Below are 26,650 nucleotides of genomic sequence, written 5' to 3' on the forward strand. Positions count from 1 at the left end.
AGATACTACACTATCTAGTAATATACTGTCTCTAGTTACACTTTGGACAGCTCCACAAGCTGAACATCACACTTTGTGTCCAGTGTTGAACACATGGTTATCCTCCATTCTGTGTCTTTTCTGTATTCTTTGTTTTGAATCATTACAATTCACTTGGTTACCTAAACCTAGAGACCTTCAGAAACCCCTCTAACTTTTACAAAATGTTAAACTGGTCTTTGAGGGTTTGTCGCTTTTAATACCGTCTTTAATGTCTTCTGAATGTGTCCTTTCAGATCTGTGAGTCCTGCTCTGACAAGTGAAGTGCTGTAATGATCCCATCAAAGCTCTTCATGCCCGCCCACGCGCACCCCCCCTCCCCCCCACCATGTCTCTCCTGTTACTCCCCTCCTTCCTTTCCTCCAGCCTCCACTAGGGGGAGCAAAACAAAAGTGATCTCTTTCTTTGTGGAACCTCATTCCTCTGTTCTCCATGCACCCATCTTTCAATCTCTGTTGATTTGGATGTAGTAGGCTAGCAAATAATACTTTGATTATAGAAGGAATCATCTTACAGTAAAAGTAATGTAACAGTTTTGATGATGTATACTTTAGTAAAGAAATATGTGTATATTCTCATGGAAACTTAAAAGAAATACTTGATTTTGACTAAAATTCAAGAAATTTTAATACAATGAGAACTAACTTGTGTCTATATTCTTTTTTAAAAGTGTCATCAACATTCAATTAATATCTCTTCCACATGTAATAGTCTTTATTTCTAGCTTAAATAAGAAAGAAAATTAATAAAAGAATGAACCCCTCAATAGAAAAAACAAGTAAACCTTGCTTTGATATATTTAAAAAGAATTTGAAATAGGTCAAGTGCTGGCAGGAATTGCATCAGCACTAAAGACCTACCTAAACTGGCTTTCTTTTTTTACTTTTAATTTTTACCATGCTATCATGAATATATCATAATTAAATAGTCTGGAAGAATTTAGGATGAAATGTGAATGTATGTAATCCTAATCCACTCTTTCCTATCCTGCTCATATTTCTCAGGGGAACCTGTATTTTTAGTATACCTGGAGGTTACCTCCAGAACTATAAGAAATATGCTCATTCTTTTATATATTTGTTTGCCAACTTTAGATAGCATCTGTTAATTCTTTGCTACAAAATATGAGGATTTAGCTCATTGTTTCCTCCCTGCCTCTATCCTCTCCCCTCTTCCTGATGTTTGATGGGGTTTGCTTTTTTTTTTTTTTTTTTGGTTAATATTTTCGTTTCATTGGTTACTTCCTTTTTAAACTTTAAATAGTGTATTTCTCTATATTTATAACCATAACCTTGGTCATTTATACTTTCATGTTGCCAGAATTCCTAATGCTTTCCTTTGGTCCTGTAATCATACAGTGTTCTGAGATTAAATTATATGCTGATTGTAAAAGTTAAAATAATTGGCAAAGACCTGAATATTTGATTTGTATTTCTTCACTCCATTATCACACTTTGGACTTTCTTAGAAGTCCAAATAATATAATATTTTTATATTACATGTATTTATATATATATTTATTATCAAAATGAAATGGATTCTGTCTTCCAGAACTATTTCACAGTTATTTGTTCCATAGATAAATATTATGACTTTCCTGAATTAGTTTTCTTTACAGAATATTAAAATTTATCTAGTCTAAAATTCATGCCACCTTTCTGTAAGCTTTCCTTTTTTTCTGGAACCCACTCTCCTATAACCCTCTGTCTTCCAACTTTCCTCTGGACAGTTTTCATAAGCCTGCTGCATAGCTTTCATCCCAGGATATATTTCTCTTTATTATCCCAAGTGTATTGGTTCTCACAAAGCCTTTGGCTGTGTAGATCACAACAAACTGTGGAAAATTCTGAAAGAGATGGGAATACCAGACCACCTGACCTGCCTCCTGAGAAATCTGTGAGTAGGTCAAGAAACAACAGTTAGAACTGGACATGGAACAACAGACTGGTTCCAAATTAGGAAAGGAGTACGTCAAGGCTGATATTGTCACCCTGCTTATTTAACTTATATGCAGAATACATCATGAGAAATGCTGGGCTGGAGGAAGCAGAAGCTAGAATCAAGATTGCGAGGAGAAATATCAATAACCTCAGATATGCAGATGACACCACCCTTATGGCAGAAAGTGAAGAAGAACTAAAGAGCCTCTTGATGAAAGTGAAAGAGGAGAGTGAAAAAGTTGCCTTAAAACTCAACATTCAGAAAACGAAGATCATGGCATCTGGTCCCATCACTTCATAGCAAGTAGATAGGGAAACATTGAAAACAGTGAGAGACTTTATTTTTGGGGGGCTCCAAAATCACTGCAGATGATGACTGCTGACATGAAATTAAAAGATGCTTACTCCTTGGAAGAAAAGCTATGACCAACCTAGACAGCATATTAAAAAGCGGAGACATTACTTTGCTGACAAAGGTCCGTCTAGTCAAAGCTATGGTTTTTCCAGTGGTCATGTGTGGATGTGAGAGTTGGACTATAAAGAAAGCTGAGTCCTGAAGAATTGATGCTTTTGAACTGTGGTGTTGGAGAAGACTCTTGAGAGTCCCTTGGACTGTAAGGAGATCCAACCAGTCAGTCCTAAAGGCAGTCAGTCCTGAATATTCATTGGAAGGACCAATGCTGAAGCTGAAATTCCAAATATTTTGGCCACCTGATGCGAAGAATTAGCTCTTGAAAAAGACCCTGAATCTGGGAAAGATTGAAGGCAGGAGGAGAAGGGGACGACAGAGGATGAGATGGTTGGATGGCATTACTGACTCGATGGACATGAGTTTGAGCAAGCTCCAGGAGTTGGTGATGAACAGGGAAGCCTGGCGTGCTGCAGTCCATGGGGTCTCAAAGAGTCAGAGACTACTGAGCAACTGAACTGACTGACTGACTGAACTTTCACACTGAATTTCATAGAGTTTGGGAAACCCCGAAATTGTACACAGAGTTGATGTGTCAGTGTATTTTTCAGCTTTTGTCATATTCCCAAGGGTGGTTCTTGTGATCCCAAAATACATATGTTTTAAAATCACCTTATTTTGTGAGTCTTGTGCATTGTATGTTCTAATTATACTAAACTACAATAATAGTTTAATAGTTTAATAATAATTATACTAAACTACAAAAACTGCTGTCAATTTTTCCGCAGGTAAAATGGCCAGTGAGCTTTGTCTTGGGGTTTCATAGCATAGTCCCCAAGGAGATGCATTCCTGCCTTTTGCAATTATTTATTCATTTTCTTAAAATTTCCTAAAGTTATATCTTGCCAGTTTTTCAGCCATCTTCCGGATGTTGTTAGCTAATCCCTTTGACTGCAATGATGATTGTGATTTCCTTCATAACAGCAAAGTATGTTACCAAACCTAGTGGCATTGTTGATCTTTAGTTTTGTTTTTTTGAGTCATTTCTTTGAAGGGGCCTTTGGCCACTTTTAACCTGGTATCCTTTGAGTACCTTTGACATGGTATCTGATTATTGTTTTTCACGGCCAGTCCAGTTTTACCTTTTGTCAAACCAAAAGTTATTTGCCAAGCTCTAAAATCAAAGATAGCAGAAGGAACTATAAGCGAATAAATAACAGATGTTGCAAAATGTTTGTTTTACTTTTGTTCTTCTTAGCGCTCATCTTGGCTAATACTGTTTTAAATATATACCCTAATAGTCTTTGGCCAGGAATATATAGGATATTATACTGTGTTAGCCCTCATTTTCCTCCTTGGGGAAATAGACTGTTTTTAAAGCAGTATGTTATTTGGGGAGACTTATTTGTACACTTTGATGGCACAAATGGCCATTCTTTCTCTTGCCTCTAGCATTTTGTTACTTTTATTATCTAGAAAAATCTTTCTCTCCCATATTCCTTCACTAGGCTAATTTCTACTTGTCTTTCAGGTTTATCCTTAAATGTCACCATTTCAGAGAAGCTTTTTCTAACCCTTTCTAATTAGGTTAAGTACCACTTGTATGTGTTCCCATAGTTTTATTTATTTAAAACATTTACTGGGTGCCTTCTATGAGCTGAGTCCTATTCTGGGAGAGGGAATCCAGCAGCAAATAAATCACATCACTGGTCTTGGAAGTTATACTCTTCTGGACAGAGGTCGATTAGAATAGGAACACATTGCCAGGTAGAGATGAGTTCTAAAAAGAACGAAGAGGGATACTGCTGCTGCTGGTGCTGCTGAGTCGCTTCAGTCGTGTCCGACTCTGTGCGACCCCGTAGACGGCAGCCCACCAACCTCCCCCATCCCTGGGATTCTCTAGGCAAGAACACTGGAGTGGGTTGCCATTTCTTTCTCCAGTGCATGAAAGTGAAAAGTCAAAGTGAAGTTGCTCAGTCATGTCCGACTCTTAGCGACCCCACGGACTAGCCCACCAGGCTCCTCCATCCATGGGATTTTCCAGGCAAGAGGAGTGGAATGGGGTGCCATAGCCTGCTCCAGAGTGATAATGGGGAGATGCTAATTGACTTGAGCTGAGAAAGGCCTTACTGAGGAGACAGCAGGGTGGAGATTTAAAGTTAGGAGGATGTGAGGTGAGCCAGGGAAGGAGCCTTCTGTGTTTAGGGAGCAGCAATGGCAGAAGCTCAGGTGGGAGCATACCTGGCTTGTTCAGGGAAAGGGAGGTAGGCCAGAGTCCCCCCTGGGGAAGGAGCTGGGAGATAGTGGTAGGAGATAAGGACGATGGTTGAAGGGGTAGGCAGATTGTAAAGGGCTTTCTCAAACATAGTAAGGACTTTGGTTAGCTACTCTTGAGTTGAGATGTTATTGTAGAGGAGTAATAGAGGAATAAAGTGATATACCTATGGTCACTGTGGTTGGTGGATTGAGAGAGATTCTGCAGAAAAAAACAGAGGTAGAAACAGAGAAGCTGATTAGGCAATTTGTTGTCATTGAAAGAGCTGAGTGTGGCATGGCCTAGGGTGGTAAAGGTGAGAAATGTTCAGATTCTGGATGTTTTGAAGACAGAGCCTATAGTATTTGCTGATGCATTGAGTATGGGGTATATAAAACAGTGAGAAATTTAAGATCCTAAGGTTTTTGGATTAGGAAATATCAAGATTTATTGGGATGAAGAAATAAGATTACTTAGGGTTAGATTATAGAAGGGATAGTACTCAGTAGCTCAGTATTAGATATGTTAAGTTTGAGAGACCTACTAGAAGTCTGAATGGAGATGTTGAGTAGCCAGCTATATATATAAGGTCCAGCTTAGGCAAGCATTAACCTGAGAATCAAGTTGAAGAGGCATTATTGAGAGAGAGGAGGAGTCGCATAGTCACTGAGGAGAGTTGGGAGAGGGAATTGATGGTGAAAATGGCAAAATGTTGTAACTCATCTAGGGTTGGTGATAGTGAATTCCGGTTGAGATGGAGTCAGAGCATAGGTATAGGCTTTCTCCTACTGTGGGTTTATCTGGCAAGTATGACAGAGGCAGAGAGTTACAAGGGAGTAACATAATGATGGGCCAGTTGATCTTAAGATGGATAAAAGGGGAGACTGAGCATGAGATGGTATGTTTTCAAGAAAGAGTAGTAGAGTGTGTAGGTAGGAGCTCCCTCTGAGTTCAAAGAATTGATGAAGGTAGGATATTAAGTACCCCACCTTCTTGAAAGCCCTTTATGATCTGCCTACCCTGCCTGGGCTTTCCTTGTGGCTCAGTTGGTAAAACATCTGCCTGCAATGTGGGAGACCTTGGTTCAATCCCTGGGTTGGGAAGATCCCCTGGAGAAGGGAAAGGCTATCCACTCCAGTATTCTGGCCTAGAGAATTCCATGGACTGTATAGTCCATGGGGTCACAAAGAGTCAGACACGACTGAGTGACTTTCACTTTCAGGGTATTAAGTGGGTATTAGGGTGGTATTAGAAAGTGGGTATTAAAAGATCAAGTGGGAATTATTCTCCCATTGATGCCACTTCACCTTACCTCCAAATCTCCCAAGAACATCAGATGTCCAAAAAGGTCAGAAAGAGTGCAAGACAGCTTAAGCATCAACTTTATTCCTCTTTACAGGCCTCCTGATTGAGGCAGCCTAATCATGAGCCTCCACTCTCTGTCATCATTTAATCAAGTAACAAAAATAATCCTTGAGTGTATGGCCCTCCTTTAATTTTCTCCATCTTGCTCATCATCTTTACTACCCTTTGAAGCTCTGACCTTTCTTGTTGTAGTCTTTCTCATAGCATTTTGTGTAGGGGTTGTTTTTTCCTTTAAACTTCATTTACATTATTATAAGTTGATGAGGGTCTCTGTCTTGAAGGGAAAATGGGAATTAATCATCACAAATTTTCACCAGCTTTGAACCTTGCACCTGTAAGTTAGTTGTGGTGTAACCAGATTTTAAAAACTATATATACTTTAAAAAAAGTTACCTGTATACCTACATAAATATTCCTCATTAGATTGTATGTTCATTTAGGGCCAGGGTCAGCATTTTATTCATAGCTTTATCCCTAGCTCCTCCAACAGTGTCTGACAATATAATATCAGGTTGGGGTATTTGTTGAATAAATATATAGTATATAATTATAGTAACTTGACTCTTATCTAGAGGTTACTTTTCTTATCACATGCCTCTCTTGAGTTGCACTTGAGAACTCAAAAGGAAGCAATACCACTTCTAGGAATCTGCTCAAGAAAAATGAAAGTACTTTACATGTCCACACATGGCTATGTTTATAGCAGCATTCATAGTTCAAAATAGCTTAAAAATGAAAGTAATTCAAATGCCCATCAATTGATGAATAAACTAAATTGGTATATGCATTTAATGGATCACTATTTAGCAATTAAAAGGAACAAGCTACCAGCACATGTTATAGCATGGATGAACTGCAGAAACATTAGGCTAAATGAAAGAAGCTGGTTGTAAAAAGTTTATGTATGATTTCATTTTATAGGGTATGTCTGGAAAAAGCAAATTTATTGAGGCAGAAAGCAGATCAGTATTAGGACTGGAGGCGAGAATGGTATTAACTATAAACGGGCACAAGAGAACTTTTTGGGATAATGTAAATGTTCTAAAACTGGGTAGGGTTGGTGGTTGTACAACTCTTATGTATTTACTACAATTATTTAATTTTCAGTTATTTAGTTGGTAGATTAATTTATGATATATAAATTATACCTCAGTAAACCTGTTAAAAAAATTATTTTGACTAACCAGAAATAGTAGTTTATGAAGAGTGAAGTTTATTCAGAAATAAGCTTATTGGTTCTCCATGTGCCCAAGCTTGTTGAGTTTACCTAGGTAAAATTGTAAAAAGTATATTTTCCAAAGCATTGATGTTAAAAGATACGTTGATCAGGAGCAAATGATAATTGATAGGAAAAGAAATAAAAACTTTAAAAGTGAAAAGTATGGCTGGCAAGGACTCCCTAATGTTGTCATGCTACCTTGCGCATGTCAATAGCACATGAAGCCGTCTTGACATAAACAGTGCAGTATAATTATCAGTTATAGTTACCACGTCTAACGAGTAAGAAAAGCCTAACTTATTTCTCTATACCTAGGTTATGAAAACAAGCTAATCACATATTTGAAAAACTTTTAAAGAATATTACTAAAATTGAGTATAAAGGGATTAGCTTCATTTACATTTTCATTCATAATGGAAAATGGTGCCTTTAAAATAGGAAAGAATAGAGATCTCTTCAAGAAAATTAGAGATACCAAGAGAACATTTCATGCGAAGATGGGCTCGAGATAAAGGACAGAAATGGCATGGACCTAACAGAAGCAGAAGAATTAAGAAGAGGTGGCAAGAATACACAGAACTATACAAAAAAGATCTTCACGACCCAGATAATCATGATGGTGTGATCACTCACCTAGAGCCAGACATCTGGAATGTGAAGTCAAGTGGGTCTTAGAAAGCATCACTACGAACAAAGCTAGTGGAGGTGATGGCATTCCAGTTGAGCTATTTCAAATCCTGAAAGATGATGCTGTGGAAGTGCTGTACTCAATATGCCAGCAAATTTGGAAAACTCAGCAGTGGCCACAGGACTGCAAAAGGTCAGTTTTCATTCCAATCCCAAAGAATGCTCAAACTACCGCACAGTTCAGTCAGTTAGTTCAGTTGCTCAGTCGTGTCCGACTCTTTGCGACTCCATGAATCGCAGCATGCCAGGCCTCCCCTGTCCATCACCATCTCCCAGAGTTCACTCAGACTCACGTCCATCGAGTCTGTGATGTCATCCAGCCATCACAGTGGCACTCATCTCACATGCTAGTAAAGTAATGCTCAAAATTCTCCAAGCCAGGCTTCAGCAATACGTGAACCGTGAACTTCCTGATGTTCAAGCTGGTTTTAGAAAAGGCAGAGGAACCAGAGATCAAATTGCCAACATCTGCTGGATCATCAAAAAAGCAAGAGAGTTCCAGAAAAACATCTATTTCTGCCTTATTGACTATGCCAAAGCCTTAATAAACTGTGGAAAATTCTGAAAGAGATGGGAATACCAGATCACCTGACCTGCCTCTTGAGAAACCTATATGCAGGTCAGGAAGCAACAGTTAGAACTGGACATGGAACAACAGACTGGTTCCAAATAGGAAAAGGAGTACGTCGAGGCTGTATATTGTCATCTTGCTTATTTAACTTCTATGCAGAGTACATCATGAGAAACGCTGGGCTGGAGGAAGCACAAGCTGGAATGAAGATTGCCGGGAGAAATATCAAAACCTCAGATATGCAGATGATACCACCCTTATGGCAAAAAGTGAAGAAGAACTAAAGGGCCTCTTGATGAAAGTGAAAGAGGAGCGTGAAAAAGTTGGCTTAAAGCTCAACATTCAGAAAACAAATATCATGGCATCTGGTCCCATCACTTCATGGTAATTAGACGGGGAAACAGTGAAAACAGTGTCAGAGTTTTTTTTTTTGGGCTCCAAAATCACTGCAGATGCTGATTGCAGCCATGAAATTAAAAGACACTTACTCCTTGGAAGGAAAGTTATGACCAAGCTAGACAGCATATTAAAAAGCAGAGACATTACCTGTCAACAAAGGTTCGTCTAGTCAAGGCTACGGTTTTTCCAGTGGTTATGTATGGATGTGAGAGTTGGACTATAAAGAGGGCTGAGCGGAGAAGAATTGATGCTTTTGAACTGTGGTGTTGGAGAAGACTCTTGCGAGTCCCTTGGTCTGCAAGGAGATCCAACCAGTCCATCCTAAAGGAGATCAGTCCTGGGTGTTCTTTGGAGGAACTGATGTTAAAACTGAAACTCCAATACTTTGGCCAATACTGATGTGAAGAGCTGACTCATTTGAAAAGACCCTGATGTTGGGAAAGATTGAAGGCAGGAGGAGAAGGGAACGACAGAGAATGAGATGGCTGGATGGCATCACCAACTCAATAGACATGAGTTTGGGTAAACTCCAGGAGTTGGTGATGGACAGGGAGGCCTGGCGTGCTGTGGTTCATGGGGTCGCAAAGAGTCGGACACGATTGGGCAGCTGAACTGAAGTGAATTGTATTGTCCTTAACACAGTGTGATATCTTTTATAAAGGTGTTAGATCTGACTGACCACACTGTACTGGGGTATATAATTAGTGCTTTTCTAATGCTTAAAATTAGTTTCATCAGTTTGCATTAGTTCAACCATCTTGTAACCAGAAATCTTAGATTTCTAAGATTTTTCCTGGTGCAAGTTATCATGCCCAGGTAGTGAAACAGAGACTATTTTAATTTCTCTTATTAAACTTTATATTAATCTTGTTTCCCTACCTAGTGCTGTATAACAGACCGCCTGAAATCTTAATAGACTTAAAGCAGCAACAACTTATTTCGGTTGGTCAGGCAGTTCTTCTGCAGGTCTCAGCAGTCTTAGGTCACAGCTGCATTCATTCATCTGGAGGGTGGCTGAGGCATGGGGCCTGTTGGGATAGCAGCATGTTGAACCCCTCTTTCTGTGGGATATGATATCTCAAGCTTGCTCATACATGACACTTCAGGACAGTGTCCTAAAAAAGAACAAAATGTGAAGCTGTAATGCTTTGTAAGTTATAAGAGTGTCATTTTCCATTTTCCATTGGTCAAAGCAAGTCTCAAGGCTCCCTGAGATGGTAAGGGTGGGAAAATAGACCCATGATGAGAGGAACAGTAAAGGTCTATTGCAAAGAGGCATGGATACAACCTTTAAGTTCTGTTCTTTAAAAAACACAACTCTGCTTTTCAGAATTGAACAGATGCCAGTATAAACTTGAAAAACGTGGCTTTAATGTATAAAATGAACAGATTGAATTAGAGCTCTTAGAAGTTCAATCTGTGAGACTGATGAAACTACAACTAAACAGAAGTAGTTTCTGAGAGAAAATGGCATTAGCTTTACTATTCCTATACTCCTTTTGTCATTGTATGGCAACGTGAGCTTTGAAGTGTGCTGAAGAGGTGTGTGGAGCTTTGAAATTTGGTTATCTATATTAACATATTACCCTTTTCTAGTCTGTTTCTATAACCTGGAAAATGGTAAGAATGTGCCTTGATTGGGAAGATGACAGAAATTCTGGAGATAGATGAGGGTGATGGCTGCATAGCAGTGCACATGTATTTGTGAGTGTGAGCTACACTTATCACATGCAACCTTAGTGATATGTGTCATGCTGTGTTTTACCATAATTTAAAAAATGAACCTTGAAAAGCAGTTATGAAGATTGTTTAGTAACAAATATTAAACACTCAATGATGCATTTTTACTAGGTGTTAGGAAAACTTTCCCTAGAATTTACTACTACCTTTTGCTCAGAAAAATGCATTTCTGAAATAGTGAATGCCAGTAGAATTATTTGTATATGATAAAAAGAAAGTTTGATAAGGTCCCATGAACCTTTTTAAGAAACGACTAATCTTGGTGTTAATTTGGATTTTCATGTACTCTTAGGAGATTTAGTTATATTTGATATGAGTATGTAATTCTCTCTAGATGTTTCTCATTTTTTATCCTGTAAGGGCATAATGAAGTGTTTTACCCAATAGACTTATTCAGGGGATTAAATCACCATGCTGTACTGGGATACGTGAACTCACGGGATGTGAATTGATACCTGATATTGCATTCATTTATAATTAGCAGAGCAGTGTAAAAATTGATTTTTTTAAATTTTTCTGTTGAGAAACTTGATCGTTTATTTATTTATTTAAAGGATATCTGCTGTGTTCTAATATTCTAGACCTTGGAGATAACAGCATGAAATAAACCTTGCTTCTGTGGAAAAGGTTAGTTTTCATTCCAATCCCAAAGAAAGGCAATGCCAAAGAGTGCTCAAACTATCTCACAATTGCTCTCATCTCACATGCTAGTAAAGTAATGCTCAAAATTCTCCAAGCCAGGCTTCAGCAATACGTGAACCGTGAACTTCCTGATGTTCAAGCTGGTTTTAGAAAAGGCAGAGGAACCAGAGATCAAATTGCCAACATCCGCTGGATCATGGAAAAAGCAAGAGAGTTCCAGAAAAACATCTATTTCTGCTTTATTGACTATGCCAAAGCCTTTGACTGTGTGGATCACAATAAACTGTGGAAAATTCTGAAAGACATGGGAATACCAGACCGCCTGACCTGCTTCTTGAGAAATCTGTATGCAGGTCAGGAAGCAACAGTTAGAACTGGACATGGAACAACAGACTGGTTCCAAATAGGAAAAGGAGTACGTCAAGGCTGTATATTGTCACCCTGCTTATTTAACTTATATGCAGAATACATCATGAGAAACGCTGGACTGGAAGAAACACAAGCTGGAATCAAGATTGCCAGGAGAAATATCAAAACCTCAGATATGCAGATGATACCACCCTTATGGCAGAAAGTGAAGAGGAACTCAAAAGCCTCTTGATGAAAGTGAAAGAGGAGAGTGAAAAAGTTGGCTTAAAGCTCAACATTCAGAAAACAAAGATGATGGCATCTGGTCCCATCACTTCATGGGAAATAGATGGGGAAACAGTGTCAGACTTTATTTTTCTAGGCTCCAAAATCACTGCAGATGGTGACTGCAGCCATGAAATTAAAAGACGCTTACTCCTCGGAGGGAAAGTTATGACCAACCTAGATAGCATATTCAAAAGCAGAGACGTTACTTTGCCAACTAAGGTCCGTCTAGTCAAGGCTATGGTTTTTCCTGTGGTCATGTATGGATGTGAGAGTTGGACTGTGAAGAAGGCTGAGCGCTGAAGATTTGATGCTTTTGAACTGTGGTGTTGAAGAAGACTCTCGAGAGTCCTTGGACTGCAAGGAGATCCAACCAGTCCATTCTGAAGGAGATCAGCCCTGGGATTTCTTTGGAAGGAATGATGCTAAAGCTGAAACTCCAGTACTTTGGCCACCTCATGCGAAGAGTTGACTCATTGGAAAAGACTTTGATGCTGGGAGGGATTGGGGGCAGGAGGAGAAGGGGATGACAGAGGATGAGATGGCTGGATGGCATCGCGGACTCGATGGACTTGAGTCTGAGTGAACTCCGGGAGTTGGTGATGGACAGGGAGGCCTGGCGTGCTGTGATTCATGGGGTCACAAAGAGTCGGACACGACTGAGCGACTGAACTGAACTGAACTGCCTCTGTGGAATTTCATTTTATGTTGGGATGTGAGACAATAAACAACTAAAGTGAATAAATAGGTACTTTTATTTGGAGATAAGTAGTAGGAAGAAATAGAGAGCAGAATAAGGAATTAAGAGAGTAACGTGGGTGAGAAGATTATCTTAGATAAGTGCTCAACAATGGCTTCTCTGAAGTGAAAGACTGAGCTATGAGAAGAAGTGAAGAACATTCCAGACATGGTAAAGAGCAAGTGCAAAGGCTGTGGGGTGGGGCCGGCCTTGGTGAATTTATTTGATGAGCACAGCATGCAGAATGGTATGACAGCTACTGAGAGAAGCTGGAGGAGTATGAGGGGAGATGAAGTTGTGGAGACAGGCAGGGGTCCTGTTTAGATTTTATTGAGACATTGTTAAGGACTTTGTATTTTAAGTGTGATGAGAAACTATTAGAATTTTTTTAAGCCCTTTATTTGAAATAATATTAGATTTGAACAAAAATAATATAATGAATTCACGTTATACTTTTTACCCATTGTTAATATCTTGTATTGCTCTGTTCAGTTGCTATGTCATGTCCAGCTCTTTGCGACCCCATAGACCCCATTAGTTGCTCAAACTAATGTCCGTTGAGTCGGTGGTGCCATCCAAACATCTCGTCCTCTGTCATCCCCTTTTCCTTCATTGGGATCATCTCTTCAGGGTAGTGTGTTACCTTGAAATGTCCACTCTACTGTTGCTATGTGGAGAAGACTGAAGAGGCAAGAGCAGAATACAGACACTAGTTAGGAAGCTGCTATGCTATGAGCGTTGATTACAGAGTGGTGGCAGGACAATTGCTTAAAAGAGGTTTATGCAAATAGTCTCTCTTGCACTCTTATTTTAAAAAACCTGGTTTAGAATATCTACTAAGAAATTGAACAAAGCCTTCCCTAAACCAAACTTCTGTACTTAGTTGTTTTTTTTAAAGGAACAAAACACTAGTATATTTTAGGTCAGGAAAAGTTATTTATTATGCATAAGCAGTTTCAATGATGGAAGAATAACTGACATAGGTGAATAAAGGACTTGAGTCACTTTCCTTTATATTGAAAGCCTGTGAGTTAGCTCTCTTTGTCATTGGTTCCTTATTGCAATTTGCTAGTATCTTTTCTCTGAAAGAATGAAAGCTAGTAAATACTAGACTTCAATCAGGTTTTAAAAAATATTTATTTATGGCTGCACTGGGGCTTCGTCACAGTGCACAGGCCTCTTCTTTCAGGGCTTCTCTTGTAGCAGGGTACCAGCTCTGGGGGCGTGGGCCTATGTTGCTCTGTGGCATGTGGAATCTTGGCAGGCCAGGGATTGACTTGCATTGGCAGGTAGATTCTGCACCACCAGGGCAGTCCCTCAATCAGTTTTTAAGATACTTACGTTTCATGTAGAAAATGCTTTTTCATTGTACAAAGATTAATTACCAGTATTTTTCATTGAAGAGATATGATCTTATTTTGTGATCTGCATGGCTGTTTATCCTGTTTATTTTGTTTTTACTTTGAATTTTAAGAATAATGGTCCACAGTTAAAACCTTTAATGAAAGCACTGTACAGATATTTTGGTAATATATTTAACCCATGTATCCATGATATGCTTTTAAAGTGTTAGCAAATAGAATCTTACCTTCTCAAAATTGTACTTTTCTATGGTCTAGTACTGATTATATTCTTAAACCATTTCCTACTTTTTATTTAGTATGAAATAATGAGATGGGAGGTAGAGGACTTGTTCTGAATGTTGAACCTAGAAGTTAAATACTTTTTGGAAGTGTCTGCTCTCTTTCACTTTAAAAACGAAAATGGAGTTAGTATTTTTTTCAGTTGAAGCCCAAGAGTTGTAGATACTTTTATTCTTTGTTGTTATAGTTGAATTTTCACACAGAACTTTATGGAATTTATTTTCGTTAAATAGGGAACATAATTGTAACCTTTTATAGAGATGTTGAGAGGATCGTGTAAAATACTTGCACATTTTTTGGAACACTACCTGCAAAACAGAGCATGCTCAGTTAATATCAGCTCTTATTAGGATACTGTGAGTAGTATTAAGATTATCTTAAATAGTTTTATTTTTTGCTCATTTTGAAGAAGTGATCTGTGAGTATCTTCTGTTATTCACTTAATAATTAATGAGCAGCTTCTGGGTGCCCTGTACATTGTCTTGGCTAAACTGCCCACATCAGCTCCCATTTTAATATTGAGGGTATTAGACTGTGAGAGGTTAAGTTATTTAGCCATGATTTCACAATAAGAGGTGGGCTGGTTAGTGTTAACTTACTAAAACGTTATCTGACACTGCCATATAAGGTCTTTTTCTTTTTAATTTTAGGTTTATTTTTTTTAATTGAAGGATAATTGCTTTATAGAATTGTGTTGGTTTCTGCCAAACAGCAACCTGAATCAGCCATGGGTATACATATATCCCCTCCCTCTTGAACCTCATTTCTACCTCTCTCTGCATCCCACCCTTCTAGGTTGATGCAGAGGCCTGCTTTGAGTTCCCTGAGTTATATAGCGAATAAAGGTCTTTTCAGTTTGTCCTAATCACTCATTTGATAGATGTTTGTATTGGATATTTTTGTGCAGAGCTGTATGATACAGGCTGTGGAGTTTTGTACACTGCCTCATGGTGCTGGAGAGAACTATGATACAAGGTAGAAAGTGATAATTATTAGAAACTGTACACATTTAGAAGAGGGAGGTGTTACTTGCATCAAGGGAAGCAGTTCAGTCAGGGATGGTTTCTTGAAAATGAGGTTAACATTTAAATTGAGTAGTTTAGGAGTAGTGAGATTTGGACATGTATAAGTAGTGGAATTTGGGCATATCCATAGAGGAAACAGTAGAGAAAATGTGAGACGTTTATATACAATAGTGGAAAGTTTGTTTTAGCTGCTTAGTGTAGTCTGTGAATGGATGTAGGAGAAATTTAGATTGGAAGGTATGTTTAGACAAAGGGATGTAGAGCTTTGAAAACTTGACTAATTATTTTGAATTCATATATAATTAGTTCAGTAAATTTGTTTTAACCAGTGTAGAGGCTTTGTTGATGTTGTTTAGTCACTAAGTCATGTCCGACTCTTTGCGACCCATCAACTGCAGCATGCCGAGTTTCCTTGTCCTTCAGAATCTCTCAGAGTTTGCTCAGACTCATGTCTATTGCATCAGTGATGCCACCCAACCATCTCATCTTCTGTCGCCCCCTTCTTCTCCTCTCAATCTTTCCCAGTGTCAGGGTCTTTTCCAAAGAGTTGGCTCATCGCATCAGATGGCCAAAGTATTGGGAGTTTCAACTTCAGCATCAGTCCTTCCAATGAATATTCAGGGTTGATTTCCTTTAGGATTGACTGGTTTGATCTCCTTGCAGTCCAAGGACTCTCAAGAATTTTCTCCAGCACCACAATTGGAAAACATCAATTCTTCAGCACTCAGCCCTCATTAATGGTCCACCTCTCATGCCCATTCATGAGACATACATTGGACCATAGCTTTGACTATACAGACCATTGTCAGACTACTAGAAAAACCATAGCTTTGACTATATGGACCTTTGTCAGCAATGTGATGTCTTTACTTTTTAATACTCTGCCTAAGCTTGTCATAGCTTTCCTTTCGAGAAGCAAGCATCTTTTAATTTCATGGCTGCAGTCACCATCTGCAGTGGTTTTGGAGCTCAAGGAGAGAAATTCTGTCACTGTTTCTACCTTTTCCCCTTATATTTGCCATGAAATGATGGCACTGAGTGCCAGGATCTTAGCTTTTTGAATGTTGAGTTTTAAGCCAGCTTTTCACTCTCCTCTTTCTCCCTCATCAAGAGGCTCTTTAGTTCTTCTCTTTCTGCCATTAGAGTAAGTATCATCTGCATATCTGAGGTTGTTGGTATTTCCCCCATAGTCTTGATTTCAGTTTGTGATTCATCCAGCCTGGCATTTTGCATAATGTACTCTGCATGTAAGTTAAATAAGCAGGGTGACAATATACAGTAGAGGCTAGTTATATACAATTTGGGGGAAATAAATTGTAATGAGAAATTGAGACCATGATGAGATTTTACTGTTAAAAAAGAAGATGGGGGTGGGGATGAAACCTCCCCACCTCCATGTGAAATGGTAGGAAGAACACTTTATTAGGACTATGGGTATGAAATTTTAATCCTGGCCCATTCATATTAACTAGGTATATAACTTTGGGGAAGACTCTTTTAAGTTCTGTGGGCATTAGCTTCTTAATATGCAAAATAAGAATTTGTATAAAAGGTCATTAGGGCCCATAATAAGATGGTAATCTGTCATTTTTTGTTCAAACTAGACACTGAAATTGAAAGGAGGCACTATAAATATAAACCCAGTAGCAACCAAGTTATATTTTTGCTTTTTATCCTATTAGGAGTTTACTTTCACCTGTTACATTTCAAAATTAAAATTTAAAGTACTGAAAAGCAGGGAAAAGAATTGATATCAATTATAAATTTTAAATGTTGTTGAACAAGGTAAAGGAAGTATCATCTGAGGGAATAGAATCATTTTAAAATAAGTATCTGCTTGATGTTGTGAGTGGTAATGATTAAAAGTGTGCATATAAATATAGAATTGTTTTGAAACAGATAGCATGTTCAAAATAAAGTCAACTAGTGACACAGATAAAGATAAAGCTAGAACAGTTACGCACATCACTGTAAGTATATACCTCAGTTTGCCTGGCTTTAAGGGGAAGTAGAGTATAATGCAGTATAAACTTTGTTTATACATTTTAAAAAATGTCCTCAGGGACTGCAGGATTTAGGGTTCTATATAGTAGTTGGGTCTGCCAGAATGCTGTGCTTGCTACTGTAAATAGCCTTTTAATAGGTATATTTTTAATCCTTTGATGTTACGCTTACTATTAAGAATTTTCTGACTTATCAAATGTGTAGAGGCACCCCTTCCCCCAACTCTCCTGTGTTAGGTGTAAGAACTGCTGCTGCTGCTGCTGCTGCTGCTAAGTCGCTTCAGTCGTGTCCGACTCTGTGAGACCCCATAGACGGCAGCCCACTAGGCTCCTCTGTCCCTGGGATTCTCCAGGCAAGAACACTGGAGTGGGTTGCCATTTCCTTCTCCAGTGCATGAAAGTGCATAAGATGCATAAGAACTGCAGGGGGGTCTTAAAACTGGATAGCAAGTTTGATATTTTGAACCATTTTCTCATATTTTCTAGTTTTCGCATGTCCCAGGTAAATTACATTTAACATGCATTCAGATCACCTGGGTATATTGTTAAATGGCAGATTCTGATTTGGGGTGAGCCTGAGATCCTCCTCTTGTAACAAGTTTCTAAATGATGTGGACATTTCTATTCTGTAGGCTACATTCAGAATATCAGATAGTTCTAGATGATTTTGTTGACGTTTGGCAGATTTATGGTTTACTGCTGCATGTCCGATATGGCTGAGTTCTATCAGAAGTTTTATTAATAGTTGTTTTAAAAGAGAACTTAGGACTTCTGTAAATTTAATAATACAGTTGACTGAAATAATGTTTGTCTTTTGTATTCACATTTCCCTTTTCATATGTTTATGCGTCTTAACTCTAGTTTTGCTTCTTTCTCATTTCTTTTTTTGTTGTTGTGATTTTTGCTTTTCTTTAATGTATTACTGTGTTTTGTGGATCTGGTCAGGGAACCGTTACTGTATTTTATGTTTGTATCTACATTTTATTTTGCATGCGTAACGTGGCTTTGCCTGGATGTTCTTTTTGGTAAGTTCCAAATTTATAAAGCATATTGTTTCTGTAGTGTAAGTTATAATATTTTTCACCTTCTTTTCTCCCACTTTTAGTAATGTGATCATGCTCATGAGTTGCTTTTAGTTTTCTTTTAAGAGTTCATTTGATAGTTATTTTTTTCCTAACACTTTCCAGTTTTCCTTAATAGTAGTGCAGTTTGGTACTAATCCGCTTTGATTCGTTTTATAGCCTCACACTGTAAGTTGCTGGTCACTATTTAGAAGTTGCTGTTTCAAGTATTTTGGTTTTTTAAAAGAGCCGTAATCATCTAGAAATATTATTCTAAAAGCTTGTGCTTTCATATAGCAATCATAAAAGAAGATAGTTTGTATTAAACATAATAATTTTGTTCACAGTAAACAGTGCATTCTAATTTTGTTTTCACAGCAACAGCTTGCACAACTGCAGAAAGAAAAATCAGAGATTCTGAAAAATCTGGCATTATATTACTTCACATTTGTAGATGTTATGGAATTTAAGGTATGTATTTTAATACATACAGTTTAACATTTCAGAGATAAATTGATATTTGTTAATTGTATAAATTGTTCTGTCACTTGTGGATAATAAAGTATGTGTTTTCTGAATTTAGTAGTAGTCATATAAGTAAAAGATTAAAATAAACTTTTGTTTTCAGGACCATGTTTGTGAATTGCTGAATACTATTGATGTTTGCCAAGTCTTCTTTGACATTGTACGTATAATTTTCAGAAAATTTTCTAATTCTTCTCTCTGTTTCTAGTAGTAGAACTAAGGGGATCAAATGCTTTTCTTTAGAGATAATTTATATGATTAGTATATAAAATTTCAGCATTGAATTTGACTTTTTTTTTTAAGGCTCTTTTTTTTTGCTTATTGATTGCCATTGAATATAAATCTTGTACATATTGGGAAATAGTTGTTAATTTTAGTATTTTATTTTAATAGGCTCAATTTTAAAAGGTTACACAAATAATTTTTTCTCTATAAAAGGCATATTTGATAAAATCTTTCTTAATAAGACAATTTCTAGATATAAGAAATGAGTGAAAAACATCTCCACTGAGTTAACAGTGAACCTATTCATTAATTTAATACTCCTTTTTTCTTGCGTAGTGAGAATTGCTTCCATGCTTATTATTATTCTGATTTTGGCTATTCTTTTAAATTGTTAGCAGGTTGAATAGGGTGATCACAAACTCTTTCACCTGTAAAATTACACTATTATTTGTAACTCCCAAATTTTAGACATGTTTTTGGTGAAAGGAATTAGGTAGAATTTCAGAAATAGGGATAAAATAAATAAATACAGAAACTTATTAGCTTCCAGTAGCTGCCATGAAGATTCTTTTGTGTGTGCTTAAAAGTTTGTGAAATAAAAAGTTGAACTTAATGTTTTTTTTTCTTAGACTGTAAATTTTGATTTAACAAAGAACTACTTAGATTTGATCATAACATATACAACACTAATGATACTGCTGTCTCGAATTGAAGAAAGGAAGGCAATCATTGGATTATACAACTATGCTCATGAGATGACGCATGGGGCAAGGTATACCGCATTAAAGAAACCTGTGTGAAATTCTCAGTTTGATGGCTTACAATTCAGTGATATTTATGTGTCTGTTTTAAGTGACCGAGAATACCCACGCCTTGGTCAGATGATTGTGGATTATGAAAACCCTTTAAAGAAAATGATGGAAGAATTTGTGCCTCATAGCAAGGTAAGAGCTGGGTTTCAGGGGTGCTTCAGTAGGCATATGAGAGCTTGAGGGTGGATAGGGTGATAAACTGCTTCTAAGAAAGAAAATCTTAATGAGATATGATTTATGGTTATATATGGTTTTATCTAATTTGAACCAGAGAACCCCTTAGTTATATCCAGAATTGTTAATGGAAACTCTGGAATATGTTGATCCATTGTAGTTTTTAGGTTCTCTATAGGATATAGTTAGTGAAGTTTAGTATTTGAGAATGTCTACTAGATTCATATCAGACTGCTTTGTTCTAATCCCACTTCCGACAGTTACTGTGTATTATTGGGCAGGTTACTTAACCGACTTCACTGTATCTCAGTTTTCTTACCTGTAAAAATGCAGTAATAGTAGTCCTACTCTATAGGGCTATTATGAGTATTAAATGAGTTATTTTGTGAAAAGTGTTTCCACACATAGTATTTGATAAATCTTAGTTAAATGTTATTAGAGCATAGCCTCGTAATGAGAAAAAATTACAGGAGTTTTTGATAATTTGAAATGTCTGTCATTTATGATATATTAAAAAATAGTTCTTAATGAAATAATTTTGGTTTAGAGTCTTGCCATTATGGCTTCTCTGAGGGAGGGCTAGTTCCTTAGCATGTCAAGGAAGCTTATAGGTATCCTCATAAAGATAGGGAAATTGAGGACTGGAAGTGGTATGATGAAGTAAGCCATTTGGCAGCAGTTGTGGCAAAATGAAGGCTAGGATATTAGAATCTTGTTCCATTGTTCCCTTTGGATGATGGGAGTTAGGTTTTTAATAATGCAGTGTTTTATATGAATCTGTGCTTTATTTTTTTGACATACAGTTAGCAGCAAGAATTTTCCTTCAGTTTTCTTACTGAAGATTCTAAAGATGCATTTCCAGTTTAATTTCTCTGCGGATCTATATTATACCCACAAATTCATGTAGATTTAATGTCTTAGCGTTAGTTGTAGCATTAGCTTGAAAGAGTCTAGTCAGTTCAGTCGCTCAGCTGTGTCCAACTCTTTGCGACCCCATGAATCGCAGCACGCCAAGCCTCCCTGTCCATCACCAACTCCCGGAGTTCACTCAGACTCACGTCCATCGAGCCAGTGATGCCATCTAGCCATCTCATCCTCTGTCGTCCCCTTCTCCTCCTGCCCCCAATCCCTCCCAGCACCAGAGTCTTTTCCAGTGAGTCAGCTCTTTGCATGAGGTGTAGATGATACCAATTTTGAAGTAAAAATCAGCATTGTAGATGGAAGTGTCAGGGTTTCTCAAAGTGCTAAACAGATCATCACCACCTGTCTCTTTGATTTTGTTAGTGCTTTTACCTCAGCTACTCATCTCTTGTTTTTCCTCTGAATCTGTTTCTAACTTTTTGCCAATCAGATATGGCTTTGCTTTTAGTTACCCACTTCAGATTTGGCTCTTTTCCCAGTTAAATGATAAACATTTATTTTAAAGGCTGTTATATCTTTATTTAGGGCTTCCCTGGTGGCTCAGGTGGTAAGGAATCTGCATGCAGTGCAGGAGACCCAGGTCCAGTCCCTGGATCGGGAGGATCTCCTGGAGAAGGGAGTGGACACCCTCTCCGTTATTCTTGCCGAGAGCATTCCATGGACCGAGGAGCCTGGTGGGCTACAGTCCACAGGGTCACAGAGCATCAGGCACAACTCAGCAACTAACACTTTCACTTTCACCTCATATATCTCTAAGTTTTCCATAGCCGTTAGCACATACTAGACTGTTAATAATTACCTGAGGATAATTGTCTATTTGGATTAGATCAGTTTTTTCCTAATCTTGATTTTTCTGATATTCTATGATATCTCAGGGCTTTGATGTTAATAGAAAGTCACTCAGTTGTATCTGATTCTTTGCAACCCCATAGACTGCAGCCTTTCAGGCTCCTTGGTCCATGGAATTCTCCAGGCCAGAATACTGGAGTAGCCTATCCCTTCTCCAGGGGATCTTCCCAACCCAGGAATTGAACCCAGGTCTCCTGCATTGCAGGAAGATTCTTTACCAACTGAGTTAACAGGGAAGCCCAACAGAAAGACCATCATATATTTACTAGGATTTGTTCAAATTAATTTAAAAAATTATTCAAAAATCACTTGATGCAGTGATAAAAACAATTCCTAGGTTTTACTCCCAGAGGTTCTGGCTCAGGCAGAGCCCTGGATTTTCTTTTTTCTGAACAAACTCTCCTGGCAATTTATGCATAGCCAGATTAAAGGACCACTCTGTACAGAATTTTTAGGAAGCAGGAGTGAATAGCAAAAGAGTTAAAAGCAAGCAAGAAGTAAATGAGATGAAAAATACCTTGATGATAAAGTTATCATTAATAGACTAAATGGCAAATAGAAATAATTTATTGACACAAAGTACAGTGGATCATTTTTAGAAGGCATTCTTTGAAGAAATATGAAACATGTTGAGCTCTGGTAACACTTAGTCATATAACCTTAAGCACCACTTTTTCTTTCAGTGAGCACTATTGGGGTAGAAAGTGACACACAAAAGGATGATGCTAGACTCTGTGTCCTTTTTAAAATAAAGATCACACGATTGCCATACATTTTCACCTTTAAGAAAGTAACATGATTTGCTGAGCTAAGCTTTAGGGGAGGAGTGCAGAATCTATGTAACTTTCATGAAATTAAAAACAAAATCTAGAGCATAACTGGAACCCACCACAAGTGTCATATGGAGCATACTTGTAATTAGGCTCTTGTTTTATGATGATACAGTTAGAAACACACAGCACTTGTAGCTGCAAATTAAATGGAAAGTAAAAAAAACCAACTCATTCTTCAACTTTCTGTTTTTCTGGTTTATTTAGTCTCTTTCAGATGCACTAATTTCTCTTCAGATGGTGTATCCTCGAAGGAACCTTTCAGCTGACCAGTGGAGAAATGCCCAGTTGCTGAGTCTCATCAGTGCCCCCAGCACAATGCTTAATCCCGCACAGTCTGACACTGTATGGTTCTGTACTTTCTTTTTTGAATGAAAGAGTAAAAAAAAATTTTTTTTAATCAATTAAGCAGTCCTGTTGCACTTTTTCTTCTAATTAGTATTAGCTTGTCAGTGAAGTTTATTGTAAAATGCTCATTATTTACATTGTACTATTCATAGTTTTTTAATTTCTAAATGCTGATGCTGAGTACAGTTATTTGCTTTGCTTTCTTATGGTAGAAAATTTGGAAGATTCAGAAAATTAGAAGAAAACAAAAATCACGCCAAGTTTACAGACTTGCTAGAGAAAATCACTATTGTATTCTGTTAAGTTTCTTTTCAGTCTTTTTTCTGTGTATATAAACATAAATGTTATGCATATGGAGAATAAACACACATAATTACTGACTTGGGTGAAATAGTGAGCATCCAGGTCCATAAAATTTTATCCTTTGAAATACTGCAAACTCTGCAGTAAACTTGGGAAATTTGGAAGTAGTTATTTACTAAATTGAAAACAATTTAACAACCGTGTTTTTGAAAGAGAAGTTTCAGGGTGTGTGGATTTGAAAGAGGCACAGCTTTCATTGCCTTTTATGGACTACGGGTTTAAATATAGGTTAGAAAACTTGCATCCACTTTTTCAACTCTTTTGTGGTGGTATTTGAACCAAGAATTGAGTAGTCAGACTTTTTAGAAAGAAGAGAAGGAGGCGTGACCCAGTGCAGAATTTTTTCCTTTAAATCACAAATTTATATTTTTCTTTTTTTAAGATGCCTTGTGAATATCTCTCTTTGGATGCCATGGAAAAATGGATTATCTGTAAGTAACATTGGTCAATTTTATGAATACTCCTCAGATTTAAGTTTTAGAGAGAAATAACAGTACATGGATTACTTTAATACCAAGCACTGTGCTAAGCCTTCTGTGTGCATCACCCAGTCCTTATATTGATCTGGTTAGAGTAGGTTGATCTAATTTATAGATGAGGAATTAAAGTTTAGTCCACACAGCAAGTAAGTGACAAAGACAAAGGACCTTCAAGCCTCATGGTCTACATTCTGTTGCCTCTGAACAAGGCCATCAACAGCAAATTTTTATTTTATTTTTAATGATTTTCTTGATACTACATTTATTCAGTTGTTTTTGTTTTTAAATTATTTTAGTATATATAATAGACATACGTTTGCATGGGAAATAAAATTACTTGTTTGCACGCCTACAAAGTTCACAAACTGTGGGAGAAATAGACACACAGATACAGTGTAAATGAAAACTGCTATATTTTTTTCTACCACCCCCATGTCCACTGGCAGAGGGGAATAATTTTGAGCAGTTTGTGCTTTTTAGTTTTTATAGTTCTTGTTTCTTAATTTATTAACATTTAGGTATTATTTGATGACTTTTTATTATACTGTTTCTAAAACTGGTGAATGACCAATTTTTCTTTTTTAGTGATTTTTGGACTGGTACTTTTTTATAAAATACATTGAAACTGAATTAGTGGAATTATCAGAAATAAAGTAATAAGAAAAGGTGAAATTAAAGCCTACATTTTAATTATTAGATTCAATATTTAAGTATTAATCTAACAAATATTTAATCTAACAGTTTGATTGTTACTAGATTTCTACCCTTAAGTTGCTATCAGTGAAAAGTTTTCTAAATGAAAGTTTCTAAATACTCTCAGTTCTCTACTTAATCTCATTATGCACTGGTGGTTTGAGCAATGTGGTTATTAGTATGAAAGAGGAAGAATTTAACACACATTGCCTGTCCTTAGCCATTTTTATTAATTATAATTTTTACATTGATCAGGTTTGTGATCCTTAAATTTTCTTCTATAATGATTGTTAAGGTTTTTATGCTTTTGTTGATTTAAAAAGACAGCTTTCGGAGTATTAATTTTGCTCAAAGCCATGGTGACCCTTGATTGTTTCATGTTTATGGATATATGGATGCAGAACCCATGTGATTAGTAGTTAGGTGGCATGAGTGACCTCTAATGTTAAATAGAACTATTTCTATCCGTCTGTACCTCGAAAGTGTTCAAAGTGTTAGTCACTTAGTCTTGTCTGAGTCTTTGCAACCCCATGGACTATAACCCATCAGGCTCTTCTGTCTATGGAATTCTCCAGGCAGGAGTACTGGAGTGGGTAGCCATTCCTTCTCCAAGGGATCTTCCCGACCTGGGAGTGAATCCAGGTCTCCTGCATTGCAGGCAGATTCTTTACCATCAGAGCCACCAGGGAAGCCCAGTCCTTACCTTAAATGGCAATAATGAATGCAAGGCTTTTCGTAATGAGCAGTGAGGAGAAGTCAGAAGGCAGAATACCCTGATGGAGGATGCCTGGGCATGGAAAAGGCAAACTAATTTGGGATAGCCTCAGTTGCCAAAAGTCAGGAAAGTTTACTAAGTTTTGCTGCTTTCATTTGTTTGAGCCTTGAGTAGAGTTAGTAGAATTACATCAAACTTTGCACTTCTTTCTCTCCCCCCCCTTTTTTTCACTTTTTCCTTTTTGACACCAATTCCTCCATTAGAACTTTGTATAAAAGCTAGTCTATTTTCTTTACAGCTTTGCTGTAGATTAGTTGAAAGAGTAGCAGCATCACCTTGAAACTTATTAAATATGCAGACTGTTGATTTCCACCCTAGGACTTCTGATGAATAACTCTGAATGGATCCCAGCAACCTGTGATTTAATAAGCCTTCCCAGTGATTCTGATATGAAGCTGAAGTTTGAGAATCACTAGTCTAGATTCTAGCCTGGGGCCAAAGGTTGTTGGGGCTTCCCAGGTGGTGCTAGTGGTAAAGAACCCGTCTGCTAATGCGGGAGACATAAGAGACTGGGGTTTAATCCTTGGATTGGGAAAATCTCCTGAAGGAGAGCATGGCATCCCACTCCAGTATTCTTGCCTGGAAGAATCCCTTGCACAGAGGAGCCTGGTGGGCTACAGTCCTCAGAGTTGCAGAGTCGAACACGACTGAAGCGACTTAGCACATGGCACAAGGGTTGTTGAGGGTCTGGAATGTTGAGGATCCAGCCCTTTTGAATGCGATTTCACAGTAACTTGGGGCTTCCCTGGTGGCTCAGACAGTAAAGAATCTGCCTACAGTGCAGGAAACCTGGGTTCGATTCCTGGGTCAGGAAGATGCCCTGAAGAAGGGGATGGCTACTCAGTCCAGTATTCTTACCTGGAGAATTCCATGGACAGAGGAGTCTGGTGGGCTGGAGTCCATGGGATCATAAAGAGTCAGATATGACTGAGTAACTAACACAGTAATTTATTCAGTAACTTATCCTGGTACTCTTTTCAGGATTTGTTCTTACTTTATTGACTATACTTAAATTGATAGTACAGTCTTTCTCTCTTCAAATTTTTTCTCCAGCTTTCTTGTTTAGTATTGATTTTCTATCTTGTTTTCTTACATTTTCATAAGTATAAAAAACATCATAATATATTTCAGGAATTTTTAAGGAATTTATTAATAAATGTACTTCTGTGTGTATAATCCTACAATATTTGCCTACCTAAAGAGTTAGTTTGCCTATGTAGTTGCCCTTTGAAGGGAATGTTTAATTAAGAATAAAAGATGCAAGGCAAGTTAAATGTTAGTGATTGA

The 26,650-nt window shown here is 37.5% G+C and overlaps 1 protein-coding gene across 1 annotated transcript in view; it reads left to right on the forward strand.

Moving 5' to 3' along the window:
• NCKAP1 (NCK associated protein 1) overlaps window positions 1-26,650 on the forward strand; it is a 110,660-nt gene that overhangs the window by 20,404 nt on the left and 63,606 nt on the right. The window contains exons 3-8 of the mRNA XM_069577044.1: window positions 18,748-18,840; window positions 18,998-19,054; window positions 19,749-19,891; window positions 19,973-20,063; window positions 22,913-23,050; window positions 23,799-23,847. Of these exons, the coding sequence (XP_069433145.1) occupies window positions 18,748-18,840; window positions 18,998-19,054; window positions 19,749-19,891; window positions 19,973-20,063; window positions 22,913-23,050; window positions 23,799-23,847 (571 nt within the window). The remainder of the gene's footprint in view (window positions 1-18,747; window positions 18,841-18,997; window positions 19,055-19,748; window positions 19,892-19,972; window positions 20,064-22,912; window positions 23,051-23,798; window positions 23,848-26,650) is intronic.

The sequence above is a fragment of the Ovis canadensis genome, chromosome 2, assembly GCF_042477335.2.
Source record: "Ovis canadensis isolate MfBH-ARS-UI-01 breed Bighorn chromosome 2, ARS-UI_OviCan_v2, whole genome shotgun sequence".
Classification (NCBI taxonomy): Eukaryota; Metazoa; Chordata; class Mammalia; order Artiodactyla; family Bovidae; genus Ovis; species Ovis canadensis.